Source organism: Giraffa tippelskirchi, chromosome 5, assembly GCF_054371585.1.
Source record: "Giraffa tippelskirchi isolate mGirTip1 chromosome 5, T2T-mGirTip1v1.2.pri, whole genome shotgun sequence".
Lineage (NCBI taxonomy): Eukaryota > Metazoa > Chordata > Mammalia > Artiodactyla > Giraffidae > Giraffa > Giraffa tippelskirchi.
The window spans coordinates 128,636,181-128,660,103 of record NC_137279.1 but is presented as its reverse complement, the minus strand read 5'-3'; the positions used below and the strand labels follow the sequence as shown (position 1 = coordinate 128,660,103).

The window sequence follows — 23,923 nt, the reverse complement described above, 5'->3', positions numbered from 1 at the left end:
GCAGGGGGCACAGGTTCAAACCCTGGTTGGGGAACTAAGATCCTGCATGCCACATGGCATGGCCAAAAAAATATATACATATAGTATTATGTTTCAGTCCTTTTCATTTGGGATAGAAAATTATAGACGAGACAGTTGCATACGTCCACCTTTTAGCTCTATTGTAAGGATGATACAATTTGTGCATAAACTTTTTATGGGTTAACAATAGTTTTTAAAGTTATTAGGCTTTTTCATCATACCTGTGTTTCCATTTCCATCATCCTCTGTTTTATTTCTTTTATTTCTGCTTGTGTTTCAGCTTCTCTAAGTCGGATGGTCATCAGTTCATCTTGTAACTCAATCATGGCATTTTTCTTAAGTGGGTCTTTCCATCTCCCAGTAGTACGAGCTAAGTGGCGCTAAAATTAAAAAAAAAAAAAAAAAATTATATTGCAACAAATATTCCCAGTACTAAAATAAAAGCCAAATTAACTGAGTACTTCTTTCAGGCCCAGTACTGTATAATCCAGCTTATATGTGCCATTTTCTTTAATCCCCAGAAAATCGTGAAAGTTAAATGCTATTATTTTCACTGTACAGAAAAGACAATGGAAATTGTGATTAAGTAACTCCAGAAACTCAGATACAGTTCAAAATTTTTTTTTATTCTATAGACTAATTATTGTGAAGAATATAATTTTTATCCTCATTTTTCCCTGAGAGATTTCTACATTATTTTTTAATGAAATCCCAAGAAAAGGGGAAAACGGAACCATTCATGAATTAGGGAAACAATAGCAGAAATTAAGAACAGTGTTCTCAAAAAATTCTTTCATTTGTTTTTAATTAATTTCTAGTTTATTGATTGCTGTCTGATATTTCTTAAAAAAAAAAAAAAGCCATAGCAATGTAAAGAACTTTGCTAGATATATTCCCCACCCCAATTCATACCAAGATCACTTTCTGAAATAATATGTAGTTTTTTTCTTTCCTTTCTCCCTTCTGTCTTATAGATTCTATTTTTCTTTTTTTTTTGCTACTTATCAGTAGTTTCCCTCATATGTGAATAAATTTGTGGCATATAACCAACTAAATGTCTATTTTATTTTGTGATAAAACCATCTGCAAAAGAAGTTACAAATTCATAAATTGATGTTGATGCCACGCACCCTTCTGATGTTTCATAATGACCAATAAACGGAAGAAATAAGTACAATATAAAAAAATATTTTCTCTTAGTTCTTCAGAAAAAGTTAAACCACAACGGTATAATAAGACAACAAAAATATGACTTGGTCTCTATTTTACATTTTATTTAATTCTAAAAATCAAAGAGAAAAAAAGCTTAAAAGTACTTTCAATTTCTAAATGCTCTCAGTTTTGTACCTAACAGGGTCTTTCTCACTTTAAACTCAAACCCTCGTGTTGGTCGTTAACGACTTCAAATTTACACAAAATGGATATTCAGGTTTTACATTTTTTTAAAAAAGCACACAAAATATACTCATATACCTGCCAGTGTTCCTCCAAATCCTTGACTTGTTGTCTAAGCTCTTTCAAACCCATAATAGCTTCTGCTTCTCTCAGTTTCACAGCAATGAGTTCTTCCTGAAGTCTTGCAATGTTATTCTCATCAGGAAAGGAGTTGTTTCTCTAAAGCAAGAGAGAATTTAACTGGGGATTTTTTTTAATTTAAAGAATAAAATATAGCATATATACCACAATACAGCAAAATAACAAGAGCTATCTTATCTCATGTAATTGTGCTTAATTTGATACAATCTTATTGAGATATAATCCACAAACTATAAAACTTTTCCTTTTAATGAACACTAGTCAGTGGTTTTTGAGAGTATTCACAGGGTTATGCAAACATCATCACAAACTAATTTCAGTATATTTTAATCATCCCCAAGAAACCCTATACCCATTAGCAGTTACTCTATGTTTACAACCCCAGGCCCTGACAATCACTAATCTATGTCTCTATGAATTTGCCTATTTTGAATATTTCATACAAATGCAATCATACAATTTATGGCCTTTTATGACTAGCTTCTTTCACTCAGCATGTTTTCAAATTTCATCTTTTTTTAATTGCCAAATAATTTCATTGTACAGATATACCACATTTTATTTATACATTCATCAGTTTCCACTTTGAGGTTACTATGAGTAACACTGCTATTGACACTTACGTAAAAGTTTTTGTGTAGATGTATGTTTTTAACTCTTGAGTATATATGAAAAAGCAGAAATGCTAGATCAGATGGTAATTCTACATTTAATTTTTAAGAAACTGCCAAACTTTTCCAAAGCAGTTGCATGTTTTACATTCCCACCCGGAAGGAAATGTCTTTAATTTTAAGGACACAGAGAGTCTAATTCTGTTTTAATAAAATACTAATCAGATTAAAAATGTTTTTCAACATGGCAATAAACATATGAACCTCTGATTAGGACTTCAAACAAAGCATAAACATCATTTATATTTTAAAGATTTATGGAAGAGAACAGTTCAAAATTTGTTTTATTTTTTCAACACACCACTTTGGAAAAGGAATATAAAATATCTGTACATTAGTCACTATTGTGACTAATCAATACTCAAGAAATTAGTTCTAAGGTAATCTAAGTATTTCCTTCAAGGGTACAAGATTTAGATTAATCTTCTATAGTACTGAAAGACCCATCTTAGGATATGCTGCTGCTGCTGCTGCTGCTAAGTCGCTTCAGTCGTGTCCGACTCTGTGCGACCCCATAGACGGCAGCCCACCAGGCTCCGCCGTCCCTGGGATTCTCCAGGCAAGAATACTGGAGTGGGTTGCCATTTCCTTCTGCAGTGCATGAAAGGGAAAAGTGAAAGTGAAGTCGCTCAGTCGTGTCCGACTCTTAGCGACCCCATGGACTGTAGCCTACCAGGCTCCTCCATCCATGGGATTTTCCAGGCAAGAGGACTGGAGTGGGGTGCCATTGCCTTCTCCGTCTTAGGATATAGGGTTGCCATATTAAACTGCTCTCAGGAATGACCAAAGAATTCTAAATTAGGCTCTAATAAAAGTTCCTTAAGTAAACTAAGTTCCAAGTCTACAAAATTTTCTATCTCTGGAAATATTTCATTAACATTTTATCCCACAGAGATGGCTGAATTAAGTTATTCTTGCCAACTACACATTTTTTGTGATGGATTTTAAATATTTTCTCAACTGAAAACCAGAAATTTACTGTATATGTATTTTAAGAAAAACTATCTTGTATGAAGAAATTAACCATAGGATGCATGAATACCAACAAAGCTATTTAAAAATCCATTTTTAAATTGGATCCAAGAACATTTTCTCCTTCTAAATATTCAAAACAGAAAGATTCAGACTCTTAACTAAATCATGGAGCCCAGAATACTCCCAATTAGACACACTTTTTTTTCTGGCTTTTTTCTCAACAAATAGAAAAAGTTTTCCAAAGATAATATAAAAATAGCAAGTAGATTTCTAGCACAATTATTCCACTATTAACTTCAGTTATACCCTGTTCTATTTCATTAACAAACAGTTAAGAATTTGAGGCTCTTTCATGTCCATTGTTTAAAAGTTTCTGAATCAATGGCTAGATACTACCTAAGGGTAAAAGAAACAAATGTAACACAGAACCCAAATTATTTATGATTTTATAGATGAGAAAACAGAGATTCAGAATTTGTGATTTGGAATACAGACTCTCAAGTCTGAAGTTATAAGAAACCTAAAAGTGCTTCTATTTCCACTACTCATCTGCTCTTCAATAACCTTCAAAAGAGGTAAGTTAACTTCTGTAAATACATCTCCAGCTGAAATCTTCCTATATAAACTGTGATGGTTTTCTGTAGCTTGGAAAGCTGTAACAGTTATACTCACATGAAAATTTCCCTGAAATGCTTATGTATTTAACTAGTCTATTTCTATACTTGTTGTAGATAAAACTATTATAATATTTGAAAACAATGGTTAATTTCTTTCTTTAAACAAATTTACTTTTACAAGAAAAACAAGACACATTTGCAATGTGTTTCAATCAAAAAATTCACTTCTATATATCAGATCTACATATTTCAAAGTGAAAATGTTCACTTCTTAGCTGAAATTTCTGATTAAAATGAATATTTGTGTATTTTGTGCTTAGTCAGGATGTAAATTTCACAGTGGATTTTTAAAAATTTACCTTTAATTGGGAGAAAAGCAAATGATATATTTATATACCACTGGGATAAAAATGGTAATATTCACTTCTTATAGAACTACAAATGTGGTTATGGTTTTAGTTCTTTTTACTCATGTTTAGCACAGGCTTTAAATTAAAAAATACACTGTGGTCTACACTGACCCAAAAGTATTCCATAAATTAATTTAACAAATATATGGCAAATTTTTCATAGCTAAATCTAATTCTTCTAGTGGGAAATTGCTGCCTTCTGTTTAATTACATTAACTGAAATGTGCTTAAGAGGAACGTTTTCAGCATATTTTATATACTAAAAACAAAAAGGGTTAGTATTGGGTCAATGGCCAAGATGTAATATTACTATGTTGTAGACTGTTATAGTTCATATCATCCCATTTGCCCCAGGATTTTAGAAACTAGCAGTCTGAAAGATACTGTGTCAGCTATAGATGGCTGACTCTAAAGGCTGTTAAGTACTATTTATCTTGATGACAGTTAATCTCTATTCCTCAAGCTTCTTTTCTCCAATATTTAAATATCATTCATATAAAAATTATCCTGGTTGTTTCCCTTTCAAAGGACTTCAATCTCTATTTTTACCCAAAATATGGGGCTTTGAGTAGTATGGTAACAATAAACATTAAATAGGAATCATGTATTTCTTTCCTTTCCTCTCTTATAACTAATATGTAAGATTTTTTAATGTGCAAAAAAACATGCCAAATTTCACTGCTCAATAAGCACTTAAATATCTATCATATGTCCCCTCTAGTTTGGGAATGAGAGCCTTTATGTTGTTCTTACCTTCTCTATATCCAGAACTTTATCCTGCATTTCCTTCAGTGCACACTGAGACTCAGCTTCACTCAGACGGGCTTGGACCAATTCCTTCTCTAGCTGTAGCACAAAATCTTCATTGTAGTTGGAACTGCATTTATGCTACAAGTTACAGACATACACTGAAATTTTTAAGAAGTTTGAACATGTATATACAATAAAAATAAGTGCAATTACACAATACAGCTACTGAGGGTAACCAGATTGTAAAAGTTCCATCCACCTAGTATTTCCAGCTTATCTCCTTTCCAGAAAATAAAAAATTCCAGGTTTGATATCTATAATGATGATCACATTATCAGGTGTTTATAATCGAATCCAATTCATAGAAGATAAATATCTTCTTTTATCTGTCCATTCATCCAGATACTAAGAATTTGTTCCAGCTCTATGACCTGAACTGAACTACACCGTAACCACCAATCATATACGGTTATTGAGCACTTGAAATGTGGCTAGTCAAATTAAGAAAGGTTGTAAGTATAAAATACAAACTGGATTTTGAAGGCTTATTGTGAAATAAAAAGGCAAAATATCTCATTAATTTTAACACTGATTGTATGCTGAAATAATATTTCAAATGCACTGAGTTAAAACACTGATTTAATCAAATAAAACTTTATTATTTATTAATTTCATTGTTAGTTACTCCTTTTATTATGGCACTTTAAAATGCATATGTGGTTTACATTATATTGATATTAGACAGCACTGATATAGACTACAGAAGTACAAATTTACTGAAAATTCTGTTTTAACCTAATAGGAATAAAAATAAGGCATCTATAATAACGTAAACCATCCTAAATCCCAAAAGGACAAAATATATTTGCTGTTAGAAATGTACTGATCTCTTTAAATATACTCATGAAAATGATTGCTAGAAGCAACAATGCTGCATAAAGAAATCAACCATGAAAGGATGCAACTCTTCCATCCCCTTTCCTACTTTACACCAATGTAGCTACTTAAGAAATCCCCTTTCGAACTAGTCTGTACACAAAGATGTTCAAAAACGGAAAAAGACATCTAATTCACCACTATAAAAGACTTCCTAAAATAAACTATCACTTCACATTTAATTCACATAGTAATTACTACGTGATTAAAAAATAGTGACAACTCAAAATTCCAAAATAAGGGTCACAGAGAATACTCTCCTACTGAACTAACATAAGTAAAGAATGGGTCTTTTTACTCTTTAATATATTGGGAACAAAACAGATATCAAATTAAAACTGTTTAAAAACTATTAAAGACTTAACTAAAATACACAGTACTCCTTTGCCCATTACTCAAAAAGTTATGTTTTAAAAATGCACAGTTCACCTACTGGGCAAATGAGAACTTTTTAACTCAGTTTTATTTCTCCCAGTAACTTTCTGATACTATTAAAACAATACTTCAATATAAGGAATAGATCTGCAATAGGTATATCACCTTAGCAAATACTTACCTTACCAAACAGAAATATGACACAGTTTTAGAATGGCCGCATCCAAAATGCAGGTGTCATGATTTTTGCTTAATTAGATCACAGTTATTTCATGAGTAATACTAGAATCTTTTGCCCTTAATCTAAAGCTCTGACAACAGTAATTCAGGCTTACTTGTCAAGACTCTGTTAGGAGGGCCCAAGGAACACATCAAACCCAAATGGTCAATATGAGAATGGAACCATTGATCTGGTGTAAACCAACCCTTCCAAACAAGTGTTAAAAAAACCCCAAAAAACTATTAATATTGGGAACAAATTTTTAGCAACAAAATTTACAAAACTTCTAATCATCCTCTACTGTTCAAGGGACTCATTCTATAGTGTACATGTTCTTTCTCTTCTTTCCAGTTTGTTCCTCAACCCACTACAAACTAAGTTTAGCCTTCATCCCTTGATGAAACTGCTCTAATCACTAACAATATTAATACCCAATAACAATATAAAAACTCAATGGAAAGCCCTTTTGTTCAGCTCCTAGCTTCACCAGATAGTCTATGGAATTTAAAACAACTGACCACTCATTAAAAATTTCTCCTCCCCAAGATTCTGAGGTGTTACTCTTTCATGGTCTTACCTCATATCTTCTCTGTCTGCTCTGTCAGTTCTATTACTTCATTATAGATATGTCTACATGTTTATGTGTGTATATATGTATCAATCAGTAGGTCTCAGGGTTTCTATATTCTGTGTTTTCTCTCAATCTTTCTGTTAATTTTCTTGTTTTGTAGATTCCTCCTATGTGATTTCATTCATTGTCTAATACAGTCCATACAAAGACATTATCAGATACAATGTATACCAGATTTTTACTCTATATAACTCTATATAGACAATGGATGAGATCACCAAGGAAGAATCTGCAAAATAGTAAAAAAAAAAAAGGGGGGGGGGGAGGAACATACAATAATGGAACTCTAAGGACAACAAATATAGATAGAAATCGACAGATACACAGATAAATATAGAGTGATGACTCTCAAGAGCATATTCTCACGCTGATCTTTCTAATAAACTACAGATTCATATTCACAACTTCCTACTGGTTTTCTTCGTCTGTTTAGCCTCACACTCACCTCACATTCAACCTTTCAAAACTGGACTCCTTATCTTTTCCTCCTTATGTGCTAAGGATCCCATCATCTAACAATCATACAGGTAAAAACTTCCCCTCTTATTATACTCAACCCATACCAAATCAATCACCAAATCTTAGTTTTTCTTCCAGCTACCTCTTGAATTTGTCTGCTCCTTTCCACCTTCACAGTCATTGTTTTTATTTATGCTCTCATCTTTCTTTGAACTACTGAAATAGTCTTACATATATGACCATCTAACTATTAATTACAGTGCTTGCTGCTGCTGCTGCTGCTGCTGCTGCTAAGTCGCTTCAGTCGAGTCCGACTCTGTGCGACCCCACAGACGGCAGCCCACCAGGCTCCACTGTCCCTGGGATTCCCCAGGCAAGAATAACCTGAGTGGATTGCCATTTCCTTCTCCAATGCATGAAAGTGAAAAGTGAAAGTGAAGCCACTCAGTCGTGTAGTGGGTATTATTTAATATAGGCATACCTCATTTTATTGCTCCTCACTTTATTGCACTTTGAAGATACTGGGGTTTTTTTTTTAAACAAATTGAAGGACTGAGGCAACCCTACTTCAAACCAAGTTTATTGGCGCTGTTTTTAAACATTTGCTCACTTCAAGTCACTGTGTCATATTTTGGTAGTTCTCACAGTATTTCAAACTTTTTCATTATTATTATTTTTGGCTTGTGATCAGTGAGCTCTGCTGTTTCTATTGCAATTGTTTTCAGGTGCCATGAACCACACACCCATTTAAGATGGTGAACTTAACTGATAAATGTTGTGTGCATTCTGATGGCTCCACTGACCAGCCAGCCGTTCCCCGCATTTCTCTCCTTTTCCTTACACCTCCTTATTCCCTGAGACACAACACTGTTGAAACCAGGCCATTTGATAACCCACAATGGCCTCTAAGTGTTCAAGAGAAAGGAAGAATTGCATATCTCTCACTGTAAACTGAGAGCTAGGAATAATCAAGCTTATTGAGGAAGGCATGTCAAAAGCCAAGATAAGCCAAAAACTAGGGCTCTTGTCCCAAACAGCCAAGTTGTGAATGCAAAGAAAAAGTTCTTGAAGAAAATTAAAAGTGCTACTCCACTGAACACATAAACGATAAGCATGTGCAACAGCTTTACTGCTGATAATGGAAAAAGTTTTAGTGGCCTGGATAGAAGATCAAACCACCCACAACACTCCTTGAAGCCAAAGTCTTACCCAGAGCAAGGACCTAATTTCTTCAATTCCATGAAGGCAGAAAGAGGTGAAGAAGCTGCAGAAGAAAAGTTTGAAGTTAAAAGAGATTGATTTATGAGGTTTAAGGAAAGAAGCCATCTCCATAAAATAAATGTGTAATCTGAAGCAGCTAGTTCTAATGTAGAAACTGCAGCAACTTATCCAGATTTTGGTAAGATCATTAACGAAGGTGACTACACTAAACAATAGATTTTTCATGTAGATGAAATGGCTTCCTATTGGAAGAAGGTGCCACCTAAACCTTTCATAGATAGAAGAGAAGTCAATGCTTGGCTTCAAAGTTTCAAACAACAGGCTGATTTTCTTGTTAGGGGCTATTGAAACTAGAGGCTTGAAGTTGAAGCCAGTGCTCATTTACCATTCTGAAAATCTTAGGACCTTTCAGAATTAAGCTGAATCTACTGTCTGTGCTCTCTAAAAGTTAATGACATAGCCTTGATGATAGCACATTTGTTTACGACATGGCTTACCATTGTAAGCCCCACTGTTGAAACCTAATGCTCAGAAAAAGATTTCTTTCAAAATATTACTGTTCACTGACAGTGCACCTGGTCATTCAAAAACTCTGATGGAAATGTAAAATGAGATAAATGTTGTTTTCATGGCTCCTAACACAACATCCATTCTGCAGCCCATGGATCAAGGAATAATCCTGACTTTTAAGTCTTATTATTTAAGAAATACATTTTGTAAGGCTATAGCTGTCAAAAAAGAGCTATTCTTCAGATGGATCTGTGAAAAGTAAACTGAAAACCTTCTGGAAAAGATTCACCATTCTAGGTGCTATTAAGAAAATTCATGATTCATGGGGAAAAGTCAAAATATCAACATTAACTGAAGTTCAAAAGAAGCTGATTCTAAAATCATGGATGACTTAGAGGTGTTCAAGACCAACGGAAGAAGCAAGCACAGACGTAACAAAAAGAGCAAGAGAACTAGAATTAGAAGTGGAGCCTGAAGATGTGACTGACTTGCTGCAAACTCATGGTAAAACTTGCATGAGGAGTTCCTTTTCATGGATAAGCAAAAAAAACGCTTTCTTGAGATGCAATCTACTTCTGGTGACAATGCATGAGGATTACTGAAATGACAACAAAGGACTGAGAATATTACACATGCTTACTTAATAAAGCACTGGCAGGGTTTGAGAGTATTGACCCCAACTGTGAAAGAAGTTCTACTGTGGGCAAAATGTTATCAAACAGCATTGCATGCTACAGAAAAATTTTTCATGAAAGGAATCAAAATCGCTGTAACAAACTTCACTTTGCCTTTTTAAAAATATAAATTGTGAATCTTCAGCAACCACCACCCTGATAAGCCAGTAGCCATCAACATCGAGGCAAGACCTTTCACCAACAAAAACATTACAACTTACTGAAGGCTTAGGTGATGGTTAGCATTTTTGGCAATAAATATCTTTTAATTAATGTGCGTACAATGTTTTTCTTAGACATAGGCTACTGCATACTTCACAGGCTACAATATAGTGTAAACGTAACTTTTATATGCACTGAGAAACCAAATAATTTGTGTGACTCACTTTTTGTGATATTTGCTTTAGTGCAGTGGCCTGGAACTGAACCCACAATCTGAAATATGCCTGTATTTTATGTTACAGCTCATACTAAATTGTAGTAAAAGCATTTTTACAATTTTGCCACCAGGCCCAGGTAGGTGTTTGCTTTCCCTTTTGTATTGAGACTAAAGAAGTTTTAATTCCATGTTTATTAATACAAACATGTTAATGAAAATTACACAAGCAGTGATAGACTTAACAGAGTATTCAGAATAAATCTAACTTCACGAAGCCAATTTCATCTCATTATCAATTTTTGTACATAGCAACTAGGTCTATTCAATTACATTCATATGCATTATTGAACAAAAAGCTTTTATTGGGATCAGTTCTTAGTACTGATATGGACTCACTGGAGATTCTGCATTTAGTGCTATGACTGCGGGTTTAGGAAAAAAACTAACATTTGTTTTGTTGAAACATGGACCAAAAGGTGGCCCATGGTAAATGAACTGGAAATGCTGGACATGTCTTGGTTCAATGTAAAGAAAGGGAAAACTGGTGACAAAGAAATTGGGGAAGATGTATGGAGACATACTTTTCTGAATATGCTAAAACTGTGAAGATGCTGCTTCCCACGCGAATGCTCGCCAAAATAACCTCAGCAGAGGATTTTTAAAGATCAACTGAATGTGTAAGATTCTGATTTAGGCTCTAAGGAAAGTGTGATCCAAAATTTCTTATGGCAAGAGCATTCTCATTCTTCCCTTCTGGGCTGGACAAATCACAAAAGCTGCAGTGTTGCCCTATTTAGATGAAAGGAATATAATAATATTTGCTTCTTCCACTATGCTCTCTGCACCATGAGGTCAATTCCAGCTCATCTCTGAAAACTGTAATACTATTTGCTATTGAGCACTAAAAAGTTGTTTTATTTTTTGTTTCTTGCTTTTTACTTTTGGAGTCAAATATTTTTCATTGCTTGATAGAGAAAGGGGAAAATGGTGCTCTCAAGTTAGAGGAATAAAAGATTTTAAGTCATAAAAAAAAAAAATCAATTGAATGGGATGACCCATTCCTTGGATACCAGTCAGCCTCTATCCTCAGAGAGCCCAGTAAGCTTATGAACAAAGTAGCTACAGTGGCTGGAACAGATTATACATGGGCTCAGCAACACGGATTTCTACTTGCCAAGGTGATCTGGCTACTGCCACTGCTAAGTGTCCAATCTGCCAGCAACAGAGATCAACACTATACCCTTGACATGACACCATTCCCTGGGGTGATCAGCCTACTACCTGGCAGCAGGTTAATCATATTAGACAACTTCCAAAATGACAGGGACATTTTGCTCTCACTGGAATACACACTTAATCTGGATATGAACTTGCTTTCCCAGCATGCAATGCTTCTGTCAAAACTATCATCCATGGAATTACATTGGCCTTCTCCATGGTGATGGTATTCTACACAGCACTGCTTCTCATCAAGGAGTGCACATCATAGCAAAATAAGAACAGCAATGGGCCCATGCTCACGGAACTCATCATTCTTATCAAATTCCCTAATATCAAGCAGCTGGACTGACAGAAGGGTGGAATGACCATTTGAAAACTCATTTCCAGTGCCAGCTAGGTGGCAATACCTTACAAGACTGGGACAAGGTTCTCCAGAAGAATGAATACGCTGTGCATCACTGTGCAATATACAGTGTCATTTTTCTCCCATAATTCAGAGATATAGGAATCAAGGGGTGTAAATAGGAGTGACACTATTACTGCTACAGACTCACCAACAAAATGCTTTGCAACATTATGTTCTGCTGGTATAGATTTCTTAGTTCCTGAGGGAGGAATGCTTCCATGAAGAGACAGTAAACTGGAAGTTAAGGCAAACCACTCTGAGTCCTCATGCATCTGAATTAGTAAGTAAAAAAAGAGAATTACAGTGTTGGTTTGTCTGACTGATCACTACCGAGTAGTCCACTACACTACAAAGGAGATTTGGAAGAATATATGTGAAACATAGGCGATCCTTTCAAGTGTCTTTTAATATTATCATGTCTTGTAATTAAGGTAAAAAAAAATTACAATAATTCAATTCAGGAAGGATTGCTTATGGCCCAGATCCTTCAGGATTCAAGGTTTGGGTCACCCCACCAAGCAAAGAACCATGACCAGCTGAGGTGCTTGTTGAAGGCAAAGGAATACAGAGTGGGTAGTGGAAGAAGGTAGTTATGAATACTAGCTACAACCACATGATCAGTTACATAAATGAGGACTGTAACTGCCATGAGTATTTCCTCCTAATTTTGCTATGAATGTTTTCTGTTTTCTTTGAATATGTGTGTTTTCTTTCCTCTCTTGTTCTCTTATCATGCAATATAAGATGCACTGACTTTATATTACAGCATTTAAGTATTGTTAATTTTACAGTATATCTTGTAATTAAATTACAAGATATCAAGAAGGGAAAACATTACTCAAGAACTTTACCACCTCTTCTGGGGAAGGCATTAGTACATTTTTGGTTATGCACAGGATATAACTGTATGAAGTTATGCAGAATTATGACATTATTTTCTTTACCTGGAGATTAAGTATAGATTAACGAGATGCACATGGGTGACAAGTTGACAAAGGCTGGACTTGTGATGGTTAGTTTTCATCAACTTGACCAGGACATGGGATGCCCAGAGTAGATATTTGCATTGGGACCAGCCAATCTGTACAGGGCCTTAATACAACATGTAACAGAAAAAGGGAGGATTCATTCTGTTCCTGCCTGCTGCTTGAGCTAGGACATTAGTCTTCTCCTACCCTTGGACTGGAATTACTTTCATTACTCTGCAGAACTCTCAAACAGGGTAAATTTTATAAGTAAGATTAAATTTATTAATTATAGAGGTTTTATTATTCTTGCTTGGTTTTGGTCCCTTTCAACTGGCTCAAAGCTTCTGCAATTGAATTCTCTTATTTGGTATTTATTTCTACATTTTCAATTCTGCTGTTCAAAATTTTGCAGATCTAAATTTGATCAGGAGAATGATATACTTCTGATATAAAAACTTTACCTGTCAGTTTTAGTCTTTTAAGTTTTGGTTATTATTAGCCATTTATGCCACTGACCAAACAAGCTGGTATAATAATGAAATAATGTTAATATTAATCTTAATAATAACTACCACTTATTATTAATCTTAATAATAACTCATTCTATGCCAAGCATTATTCCCGAGAACCAACTCACTTAAATCTCAATGATCCTTTATCATATATAGGATAAAAAAATTTGTATTGTATACAGAAGTTAAGTAATTTGTAAAAGGACAGACAAATAGTGAGTGGCAGAATTGGGATGAAAATGCCACTGTTAAAAGACATTACTGTGCACTGCAAAATATCTGTTTCAATTTTTAAATTTTTTCCAAGGGGTGTGTGTGTGGGTGTTACAAAACAAGGAGTCTTGTTTCTCTTGTTTTTATTACGCCTTTTAACTTAACTACCTCCAGTGGAATAAGTACTCTTGCCTGGAAAACCCCACGGACGGAGGAGCCTGGTAGGCTGCAGTCCATGGGGTCGCTAAGGGTCGGACACGACTGAGCGACTTCACTTTCACTTTTCACTTTCATGCATTGGAGAAGGAAATGGCAACCCACTCCAGTGTTCTTGCCTGGAGAATCCCAGGGACCAGGGAGCCTGGTGGGCTACCATCTATGGGGTTGCACAGAGCCAGACACGACTGAAGCGACTTAGCAGCAGCAGCAGCAGTGGAATAAGAGGTGTCAAGAAAGGCTATGGGTGCCACACAGTCTGAAAAAAAACTGTAGCACATGTGGGCATTTCCAGCTGCTTATCAGGAGGATGTGCCATGAAGGCAGTGGCTATGAAACAAGTGAACACTGGGGAACAAAAATTCTAAGTCATGTCTACTTAGAAAACTTTTAGCATGGATAGTCCACCTCACTTTATAGCTTTCCCAAACTAAATAGAAAGAAAAAAAATAATTAAAAAACAATAAATATCTGGAAACCAACAACACTGCATTGAAAATTTTAAAACAAATCAAAACAAAAATTGGGCTTTTATATATGAGGTTGACTTGAGGTCAGGAAAAGAATGATAAACTTTTGAGAGAAGAAAGAAATCATCAAGGGGCTTCCCTGGTGGCTCACTGGTAGGGAATCTGCCTGCCAACGCAGGAGACATGGGTTCTATCCCTGATCCAGGAAGATCTCACATGCCACAGAGCAACTAAGCCCCTCCGCAACAAGAGAAGTTGCTGTAATGAGAAGCCCACACACTGCAACCAGAGAGTAGCCCCTGCTCACCTCAACTCAAGAAAACACCATGCAGCAACGAAGACACAGCACAGCCAAAATAAATAAAATTATTTTATAAAATCATCAAAGCCAAGAGAAGCTCAAAGTGAGGTTTAATAACAACTATCATATTGAGCCCAAGCCCTGATCATTTCCGATGCAGCTGTTTCGTTTTAAGATGTTCCTGTTACACTCACTATAAAACAGATTTTAAAGTTTATGAAGATAACAATGATGATAGCAGCTAACATCTACTGAGTGCTCATTGTATGTCAGGCATATGCTAAGTGCTTTGTATTCTCACTTAACCTAAGTAACCTAAAAAGACCCAGCAAGGTAAAAAGAAATTGGCAATTCTGTCAATTGGGAATATGGATTACAGAGCCCATATTCTTAACTTGCAAGCCATATTAAGGATGAAATAATATTCTTTAGAGCTTAACATATTGTTTTAATATGTGAAAGTATTAGTCCCTCAGTCATGTCTGACTCTTTGCAACCCCACGGACTGTAGCCCACGAGGCTCCTCTGTCCATGGAATTCTCCAGGCAAGAATATTGGAGTGAGTAGCCATGCCCTTCTCCAGGGTATCTTCCTGATCCAAGGATTAAACACTGGTCTCCTGTATTGCAGGCAGATTCTTTACCGTCTGAGCCACCAGGGAAGAATTTTAATATGTACTGTTCTAAGAATTAGAGCTTCCCAGGTGGCTCAGTGGTAAGAATCGGCCTGCCAATGCAGGAGATGCCAGAGAGCCACGTTCAATTCCTGAGTAAAGAAGATCCCCAGGAGCAGGGCATGTCAATCCACTGGAGTATTCTTATCTGGAGAATCCCCACAGACAGAGGTGCCTGGCGGGTTACAGTCCATGGGGTCGCAAAGCGTTGGACACAATTGAGTGACTAAGCACAGCACAACACAGCACATGGTACATTCTATTGCTATGGCTAAAGCATCTGAGAAAACTATTATTACATAGGCAAATAGTCCAGAATATGATTCTATGCAAAGCAATATCAGAAGATTAAAAAAAATCTAAATAAAAAGTTTTATCTTGCTCTCCCACCCAGCATATGATCCCAAAAGGTGTGTGTAATCCTCCCTACCACATGCTACATGGCGTCTTTGTTTAAAAAAAATTCAAGCAATATGGATGCCCTATTTAAAGATTTGCCACACTAAACTTTTTTGAAAAAATGCTATATCATTTTTTAAATGATTTATTTCCAACATCTGAAAAATTACATACATCCTTTAAGGTGGAAGATCATCTCTGATTATTTTTATACTCAACTGCAAGATACTCTGATTAAAAAAATGCTAAGAAAACAATTATTTCCATTAAAGTGAGCATTCATTTATTATTTAGGCTGAAAAGAAATGATTACATATGAATGTAAAACATTTAATCTTAGATTAAGGCCAAAATTATTTCGGAAGAAAACTTCTGTTCAGATTTCTAGGCATACTGACCAACAGTGTAAGAATTTACCAAGCTTAATATAGTCTATTTTGGATTTTTAGGAAATTTAAATAAATTTGCCAATAATTACATGGCTTTTTTAAATTAAATGGCTTTTTCTTGAAATGTCACCAAAATACAGTTTAAAAGTGTTTATTGTGCAGGAAGAGATGTTAAGATATTAGCTTCCATATTCATAAAGAAAAACAAACCCATTAGGTAAAATCAGGTGTCGGGCAATTCTAAATGCTGCTCAACAAACACATTTTCTAAAATAAATTATCTAAAATATCTCACAACTTGCACTAACAGTTTTTAGTTTATTAATGTTTATTCATATGTTTACTCTAAGTATGATTAGTTTTTATTCCTCACACCAAATCCTTGGTTCTTAAAATTATCACATAATTATTTCATATTTTCTTCTAGAATTATAGGAAGAGGAAGGAAGATCAAAAGAAATCTTGCCTAGCCTCCTGTTTAGTACCTCCTGGTACAAAAGTCTCAACCATCTGAAAGGCAGTCACTTCAGCAGTCAACAACGTTAACTGTTACAATCCTTCTTGTACACGGTGATCCTAGCCAATAAACTGATGAACAAAGATTACTTACTCAGGACACCTGAATGATAAGCAGTCGTGTGTAGGATAAAAAGTTTTTAAATATTAATAGATCAAGCAAGACTCAGACAGTAGATCTCAGGAAAAATCATCCAACATAAACACATCTGTGCGTCATCACACTCAAAAGGGACAGAGTCAGACATGCAACTGTAAGAAATATTACTGGATCATTTCTACCTCTATGAGCTTCCTAGGAAAACTGATGTGTAACATTGTGTAACAATTACTTCAAGAGATAGTTTAATCTAAATGCTTGGTTTTATCTTATGCTTAGTTTAATGTTTACCATTTAAAATTACTAAATGGAAGTAAATTTTATTTAGTACAGTAAATACTAAGTAATAAATTAACACAGATCATTGAATAGCACAAGAAAATATAGCCATTACTTTGTGATAACTTTAAATGAAGTAAGTATGTTGTATACCTGAAACTAATATTGTAAATCAACTACATACTTCAATTAAAAAATTATAATAAAATAACATCATTTTTGAAAACCAACAATATCAGGTTCAAAGTATTAAGAGCCAGCATGAAATGGAATCAGTGACCTGTTAAAGACAATTACTCAATAATTGTGTACTGCACAAATGCTTTTAAGGAATATCAATAGTAAAATCTATTAAAAATATACTAAGATTATACTAAAAACTGCCACTCAAAAGTTTAATATATATCATTGTACCAACTGCATTAAAATCATTAAAAGTGATATGAAACATCAAAACAAATAAAAGCACATGAATCTGGAATGATACAAAAGTATTCAAACTAAGTAAGAGAGAGAGATTGAAGGGGAAAAAAAGAAAAAATTCTCTTTTACAGAGAAACATTAGCTAACAGAGTAGGAAAAAATGAGAAAAGATGGAAATCACCATCTTGGAAACCCAATCAGAGGATGCTAAAACCATTAGGTAATAGGTGAATAGAGGACAAGATATTTATTTGGTACAAAAGTATTTCCCAGTATATTAGTTATTGCAAAGAAGAAACCACACCTTTACAAGGGAGAGGGTATGTGGTAACCCGACTCAGCATGGCAAACAAACTCAGCATTACTAAATAATGGGAACTTAACATTATGGGATTCCTGATTTAAAGCAAAGTTCACAACATCATCTATAATCTAAATGTTAAAAATATTTAACTGAATCTAGTTTACAGAAAATATGATACCACAAAGAAGGAATCAGACAAATCCAGGATATAAGACAAGACAAATTAGTTACATATGTAAAAAGCCAATGTTATCCCTAAATGGGCTATTGTTTTTCTGTCTTTAGTCAGTCTAGACAGTTTTATCAACTTCATTGATGATTTAAAAGAACCAGCATTTGGTTTCACAGATTTTCTCTATTTTTGTTTTATACTGTTCTCAATTTCATTAATTTCTACTCTCTTTATACTTGTTCCTTCTACTTGCTTTAGGTTCAATCTTCTCAGACAAATCTAGTTTTTTAAGTTAGAAGAGTAGATTGTTGGTTTGAGACTTATTTCCTTTCCTAATATAAGCATTCGATGTTACAAATTTTTCACTAGCCAATGCTTTTGGTAGTCATTTTTAAGTAATTGAGAGGTGATTTTAAAGCTTAATGATGAGGATCTTTTCAAATGTTGGTTGCCTTTTGTATATTTCTTTGGAAAAAGGTCTATTCAAGTCTTCTGCCTACTTAAAAAAAGTCTTAATGAAATACAATTGACATATTAACATTATATTAACTATAGGTGTACAAAATCATGATTTGGTATTTGTATAAACTGTGAAAGGATCACCACAATGTCTAACATCCATCACCATAGGCAGTTACAATTTTTTTGCACTTTCAAAACCTATTCTTAGCAACTTTCAAATATGCAATATAATATTGTCAACTATAATCACCATGCTGTATGTTACATTCCCATGACTTATTTATAACTGGAAATTTCTACCTTTTGATTCTCTTAACCACATTTCACTCATCCTTCCATCTCTTGAAACCACCAATCTGTTGTCTCTATCTATGAGCTTGGTGGACTTTTTGTTTTTGGGTTCACATACAAGTGAGTCATGTGATATGTGCCTTCACTATCTGACATCTCACTTAGCATAATGTCTTCAACGTCCATCCATGTTGTTGCAAATAGCAAGATTTCATTTTTTTCATGGCTGAATAATATTCTAGCATGGAGGGGTGTATCGTGTGTGTTTATGTGTATCATTTTCTTTATCCATTCATCCACTGGTAGACACTTAGGTTGTTTTCATGTCTTGGTTGATGGTAAATAATGCTGTATAATTCTCTGTTCATTTTAAAACTGAGTAGTCTTTTTGTTCAGAGTTCTCTATATATTCTAGATGCTAAACAAATATGTGATTTGCAAATATTCTCTATCATTTTGTTGGCTGTCTTTTCATTTTCTGGATAATGTTCTTTGATGCTCAAAGGGTTTACTTTTGAAGTTCAGTTTACCTGTTTTTTGGTTGTTGTTATTGCTCATCCTTTTGGTGCCAAAAGAATTCATATCTAAGAATCCACTGCCATATTTGAGCTCATGAAGATTTATCCTTATGTGTTTTAAAAGCACAAAGATGGCTGATACCCATTTTGAGTAATTTTTTAATGTGGTGTATGATAGGAGTCAAAGTTTATTTTCTTGCATGGGGACATCCTATTTTCCAAGAACCATTTGTTGAAGAACCTATTCTTCCTTATCAGTTGGTCTTAGTACCCTTTTTTGAAAATCAATTGGCCATAGATGTATGGGCTTATTTCTGAACTCTCAATTTCTACTTCAGTGATCTGTATGTCTATCTTCTTGGCAGTACCACATTGTTTTGATTATTCTAGCTTTGTAGTAGGTTTTCAAATTGGGAAATGTGAGTCTTCCAACTCTGTTCTTTTTCAAGATTGTTTTCCCTATTTAGAGCTTTTTGCAATTCCATGTGAACTTCAGGATAAGTTTTCTTATTTCTGTAAAAGATTGATAGGGTTGACAGAATGAAATCTATATGTCATATTAGGTAGCACTGACATCTTAATAATATGAATCCTCCAGTCCATGAACATGGGGTATTTCCATTTATTTATGCCTTAATTTCTTTCATCAACAGATGAATGGATAAACAATGATTCATAGTCTTCAGTGCACAGTCTTTCATCTTTCTAGTTAAATTTACTCCTATGTACCATAATGAATTATCACTAACATCTACCACAAGGATGGCTATTTTTTTCTTTAAATAAAAAACAGTAAAGAAAAAAAGCAAAACAAAGAACAAGAGTTGCTGAGGATGTAGAGAAATTAACTGGAACCCTTGTACACTGTTGGTGGGAATGTGAAATGATGTAGCAGCTGTGGAAAATAGTCTGCTGAATCTACAAAAAGTTAAACATGGAATTACCATTTGATGCAGCAACTCTGCTTGTAGGTATATACTCAAAAGAATTAAAAGCAGGGACACAAACAGATATTTGTATGTTAATGATCAATGATCACAGCAGTATTACTCATGACAGCCAAAAAGTAGAAACAATCAAAATGACCATAAACAGATAAGTGGGTAAACAAAATATATACACAATGGATTATCATGCAGCCACAGTAAAAACTAAGGAAATTCTGATATTAATGCAATGCTACAACAAGGATGAGCCTTGAAAGCATTATGCTAAATGAAATAAGCCAGATACAAAAGGATGAATATTATATGATTCTACTTATATGATACAACTGAGGTTACCAAGGGTGAAGAGGTGGAGGTGGAAAAGAGAGTTATTTTTTAATGGGTATGAAGTTTCTGTCTGAGATGATGACAAAGCTCTAGAAATACAGTAGTTATTGTCATACAACAGTAAAAGTGTATTTAGTGCCACTGAGCTGAGCACTTAAATGGTACATTTTATGTTGTATATATTTTACCACAATGAAGAAAAAAACTGTCAAGAAGAAAAAAAGTGAGTGAATATGTTAAGTGAAAGAAGCCAAACACAAAAGCCTCATACCTTACAATTCCATTTATATGAAATTCTAAAAAAGGCAAAACTACAGTGATAGAAAGGAGAAAGGCTGCTGGGAGTGAAAAGGTGAAATGCAAAGGGACATGAAAGAAATTGTAGGGGTGATGGAAATGCTCTATGTTTTGACTGTGAAGGTTATACAACTAATGTCAAAACACATCAAACCATATATTTTAATTTTAATTTGATGAATTCCACTGCATGTAATTTATACCTCAATAAAGTTCATTTAAAAAATTAAAGAGAAAGACTTGACATGGTTTAGCCTTATACAAATCATTTTAGAAAAGAAAAGAAACCCAATCCTTGAGTACCCAAAGTCACAAAGCTAGCAAAACAAGATTAGAATTCAGTTTCCTATATGAAATCCAAAGCTATTTATATCATATAAAATGACACTACTGGCAGGAGAGGGTGGTGGTGGTGGTTGATTATATTGGTAACTCAGTATCTCCTGCTGGAATAAACTTGAAAACCTTACAGAATTTTGAAGACTTCATGATGTTATATTGGAAGGCTGTAATCAAGACATTTAGCAATGTCAGTTGGTCAGTTTCAAGGAGTGGCATTCTCAGTACTTTGCAAAGAAATTACTCCATTTGTCAAAATTCCAATAAGATTTTGTATCTTTGGATCTTAAACACATTCTGCCTCTGAAGCAATATCAAAAGAGACTAACTACTTTTCCATAAGCTCACCTCTCAAATACTTAAAAATGACTGTACCTATGATGATCTTTAAAACCTTCTTTAGTGGAATCTAAAAATATCCAGGGATTCCACATCTTCCTAAACTTGCCATAATACAGTCTGTAAACATTTCATATGAGCTTTGGTATTCAAACTAGATACAATGCCACTAATTTTCTACAAGCTACTTAGAATTGGATTACTATACTTCTAGAAGACTATACTTGGGATTAGGGCTGTGGGAAATCTCATTATATTACTAGTAATTCCTGATTCTCAACCAATTTCAAGGTTTTGTTACATAAAGCATCACTAAGATATATTTTTAAGACTTAAACTTCAAGACAAAAATATAGATTTATTTCTATGAGATAATCTTTTATTTAGTTTCTTGTTCTGAACAGTTTAAATATTTTGAAATCTTGATTCACCATTAGCATATTACCTATATTCCTAAAATATTTCACATATAAACCTTAAATATACCTTGTATATGAAGATTTAAATAATATATATTTGAAGCACAGGTTTAGGAGACAGACACCTCTGATATCTCTTCAACATGAATAGCCGTTTTGACACAGTCACTTGTAAAACCACTTGTTTACTATTTCCATCTATATTTTTCTACTTTGTCAAGAATGATATCATGAGAGAGACTACCAATAACTTGTAAGAATTTTTGTTTATTACAGAAATAAAGTTAGTTTGTTATGACCCACTACCAATAACTTGTAAGAATTTTTGTTATTACCAAAATAAAGTTAGTTTGTTATGACTTATACAGAGTTAATTAGCTTTCAGTTAATAAAAGTTATTTTTCTATTTATTCACAAACCAGATGCTTCAGGAATTTTTAATGAAGCATTATCAAGGTCACTGATCTTCTTTTGAGATATCCAGCCATTATTACTTAGCTGCAGTTGCCAACCTCAAAGCCTTTAGTATCTCTTATTTTGTAAGATTCTTTTTAAAAAGTAATATTCCTGTGATCATCCTGGAAGTTACTGATTACCCAGGGATATACACTTTACTTTGAAACTGAAATTTTAACCAAGGCTCTGGTATTTTCACCTATTTTTGTGCATTGCTGTTTTATACGTCTGCTTTACAGTTTATTTCAGTTTAAGTGTATGCTTGCTTAGACAGTAACAAAATTGAAGTAGAGATTTGCTTTCTACTTGTTGTATCACAGGCCCTCAGTATGGGTCTATCTTTTCCCTGAATTAGAGTACAAAGATTCTTTTTGTTACACTTGACTATTTTCAAAAGCTTCAGTTCATTCTGGCTGTTTTTGTCTGCCCACTTAGCTCTTTCATTATAAACCAGTATTTTTTTTATCTTTGATACACATCTATCCACAGGTCTTATTATTTGAAAAACTATGTAAAAAACTAATAACTCATGATTCTAATGTATTTTATTAAGACTGTAGCTTATACTAAATGTAAACATAATATTTATCTTTCCCCATGACAAAATCAGATTACACTGATAACTCAGTTCAGTTGAATTCTCAGCGTGACTTCTCAATTCTGTTTTTCCTGTTTTTATGCTTTGATATTACTGATATTTCATTCAAAGGCAATATAAAACATCTGAGTTCCCATCTTTTTAGTACAGTTAGCTTTCCACAGCCACAAGTTCTGCACTTGCAGATTCAACCAACCGTGGATTGAAAATATTCAGGAAAAAAAATTCCAGAAAGTTCCAAAAAGCAAAATTTAAATTTGTCATACAAAGGCAACTATTTACATATCATTTATTGAGTTGGCCAAAGAGCTCATTCAAGTTTGTAAGATGGTACAGACAAACCTGAATGAACTTTTGGCCAATGTAATAGATTGTACTAGGTATTATAAGTAACCTAGAGATGATTTAAAGTATATGAGAGGATGCATGCAGATTAAATGCAAATACGATGCCTTTTACAAAAGGGACTTGAGCACACAATAATTTGGTATCCTCAGGTGTCCTGAAACCAGTCTTCCACAGATAATAAGCAACGAATGTATTCTTTTACCACTCTTTTATTCATTTTTTTGGTGACTATATTCAATAACATAATAAGAAAAAAATCTATGTTACGTTTTTTTCAATTACCAACTTCTTTTTGCTTTTAGTTTTCTGATTTTCATGCTCAGAAGATAACACCATTTTTTAATTTTTCTGAATAAAAATAACATCCAACTTTGATGTCATTCTCTTTGCTTTACAGACCCATATAGAGTTCTAGGTTTAACACTTTTTCTTCCTAATCCTGTTACAATCCAACTCTTACTTGAAAACAGAAAGCTGAAATAAGAAATAATATATTCTCAAAGATAAACAGTTGGCTTTTCTTGTTAACTCTCATATAGTTGGGTTTTTTTTAACTTCCAAATTTTTGATTAAGATCACACTGGTCTGAATTTGCCAATGGAAAACAGTATCTAAGTTACAAAAGATATCTGAGG

The 23,923-nt window shown here is 34.0% G+C and overlaps 1 protein-coding gene across 8 annotated transcripts in view; it reads right to left on the bottom strand.

Annotated features, from left to right (window-relative positions):
* The window catches only part of EVI5 (ecotropic viral integration site 5), a 223,088-nt gene that overhangs the window by 82,694 nt on the left and 116,471 nt on the right, over nucleotides 1-23,923 (bottom strand). For 6 of the 8 annotated variants that reach the window (XM_081486300.1, XM_081486304.1, XM_081486306.1 and 3 more), the window contains 3 exons: nucleotides 4,984-5,118; nucleotides 1,495-1,635; nucleotides 243-401 (listed from right to left, as the gene is read on the bottom strand). In XM_081486300.1, coding sequence (XP_081342426.1) covers nucleotides 243-401; nucleotides 1,495-1,635; nucleotides 4,984-5,118 — 435 coding nt within the window. The remainder of the gene's footprint in view (nucleotides 1-242; nucleotides 402-1,494; nucleotides 1,636-4,983; nucleotides 5,119-23,923) is intronic. The other 2 variants (XM_081486303.1, XM_081486307.1) reach the window with 1 other exon arrangement.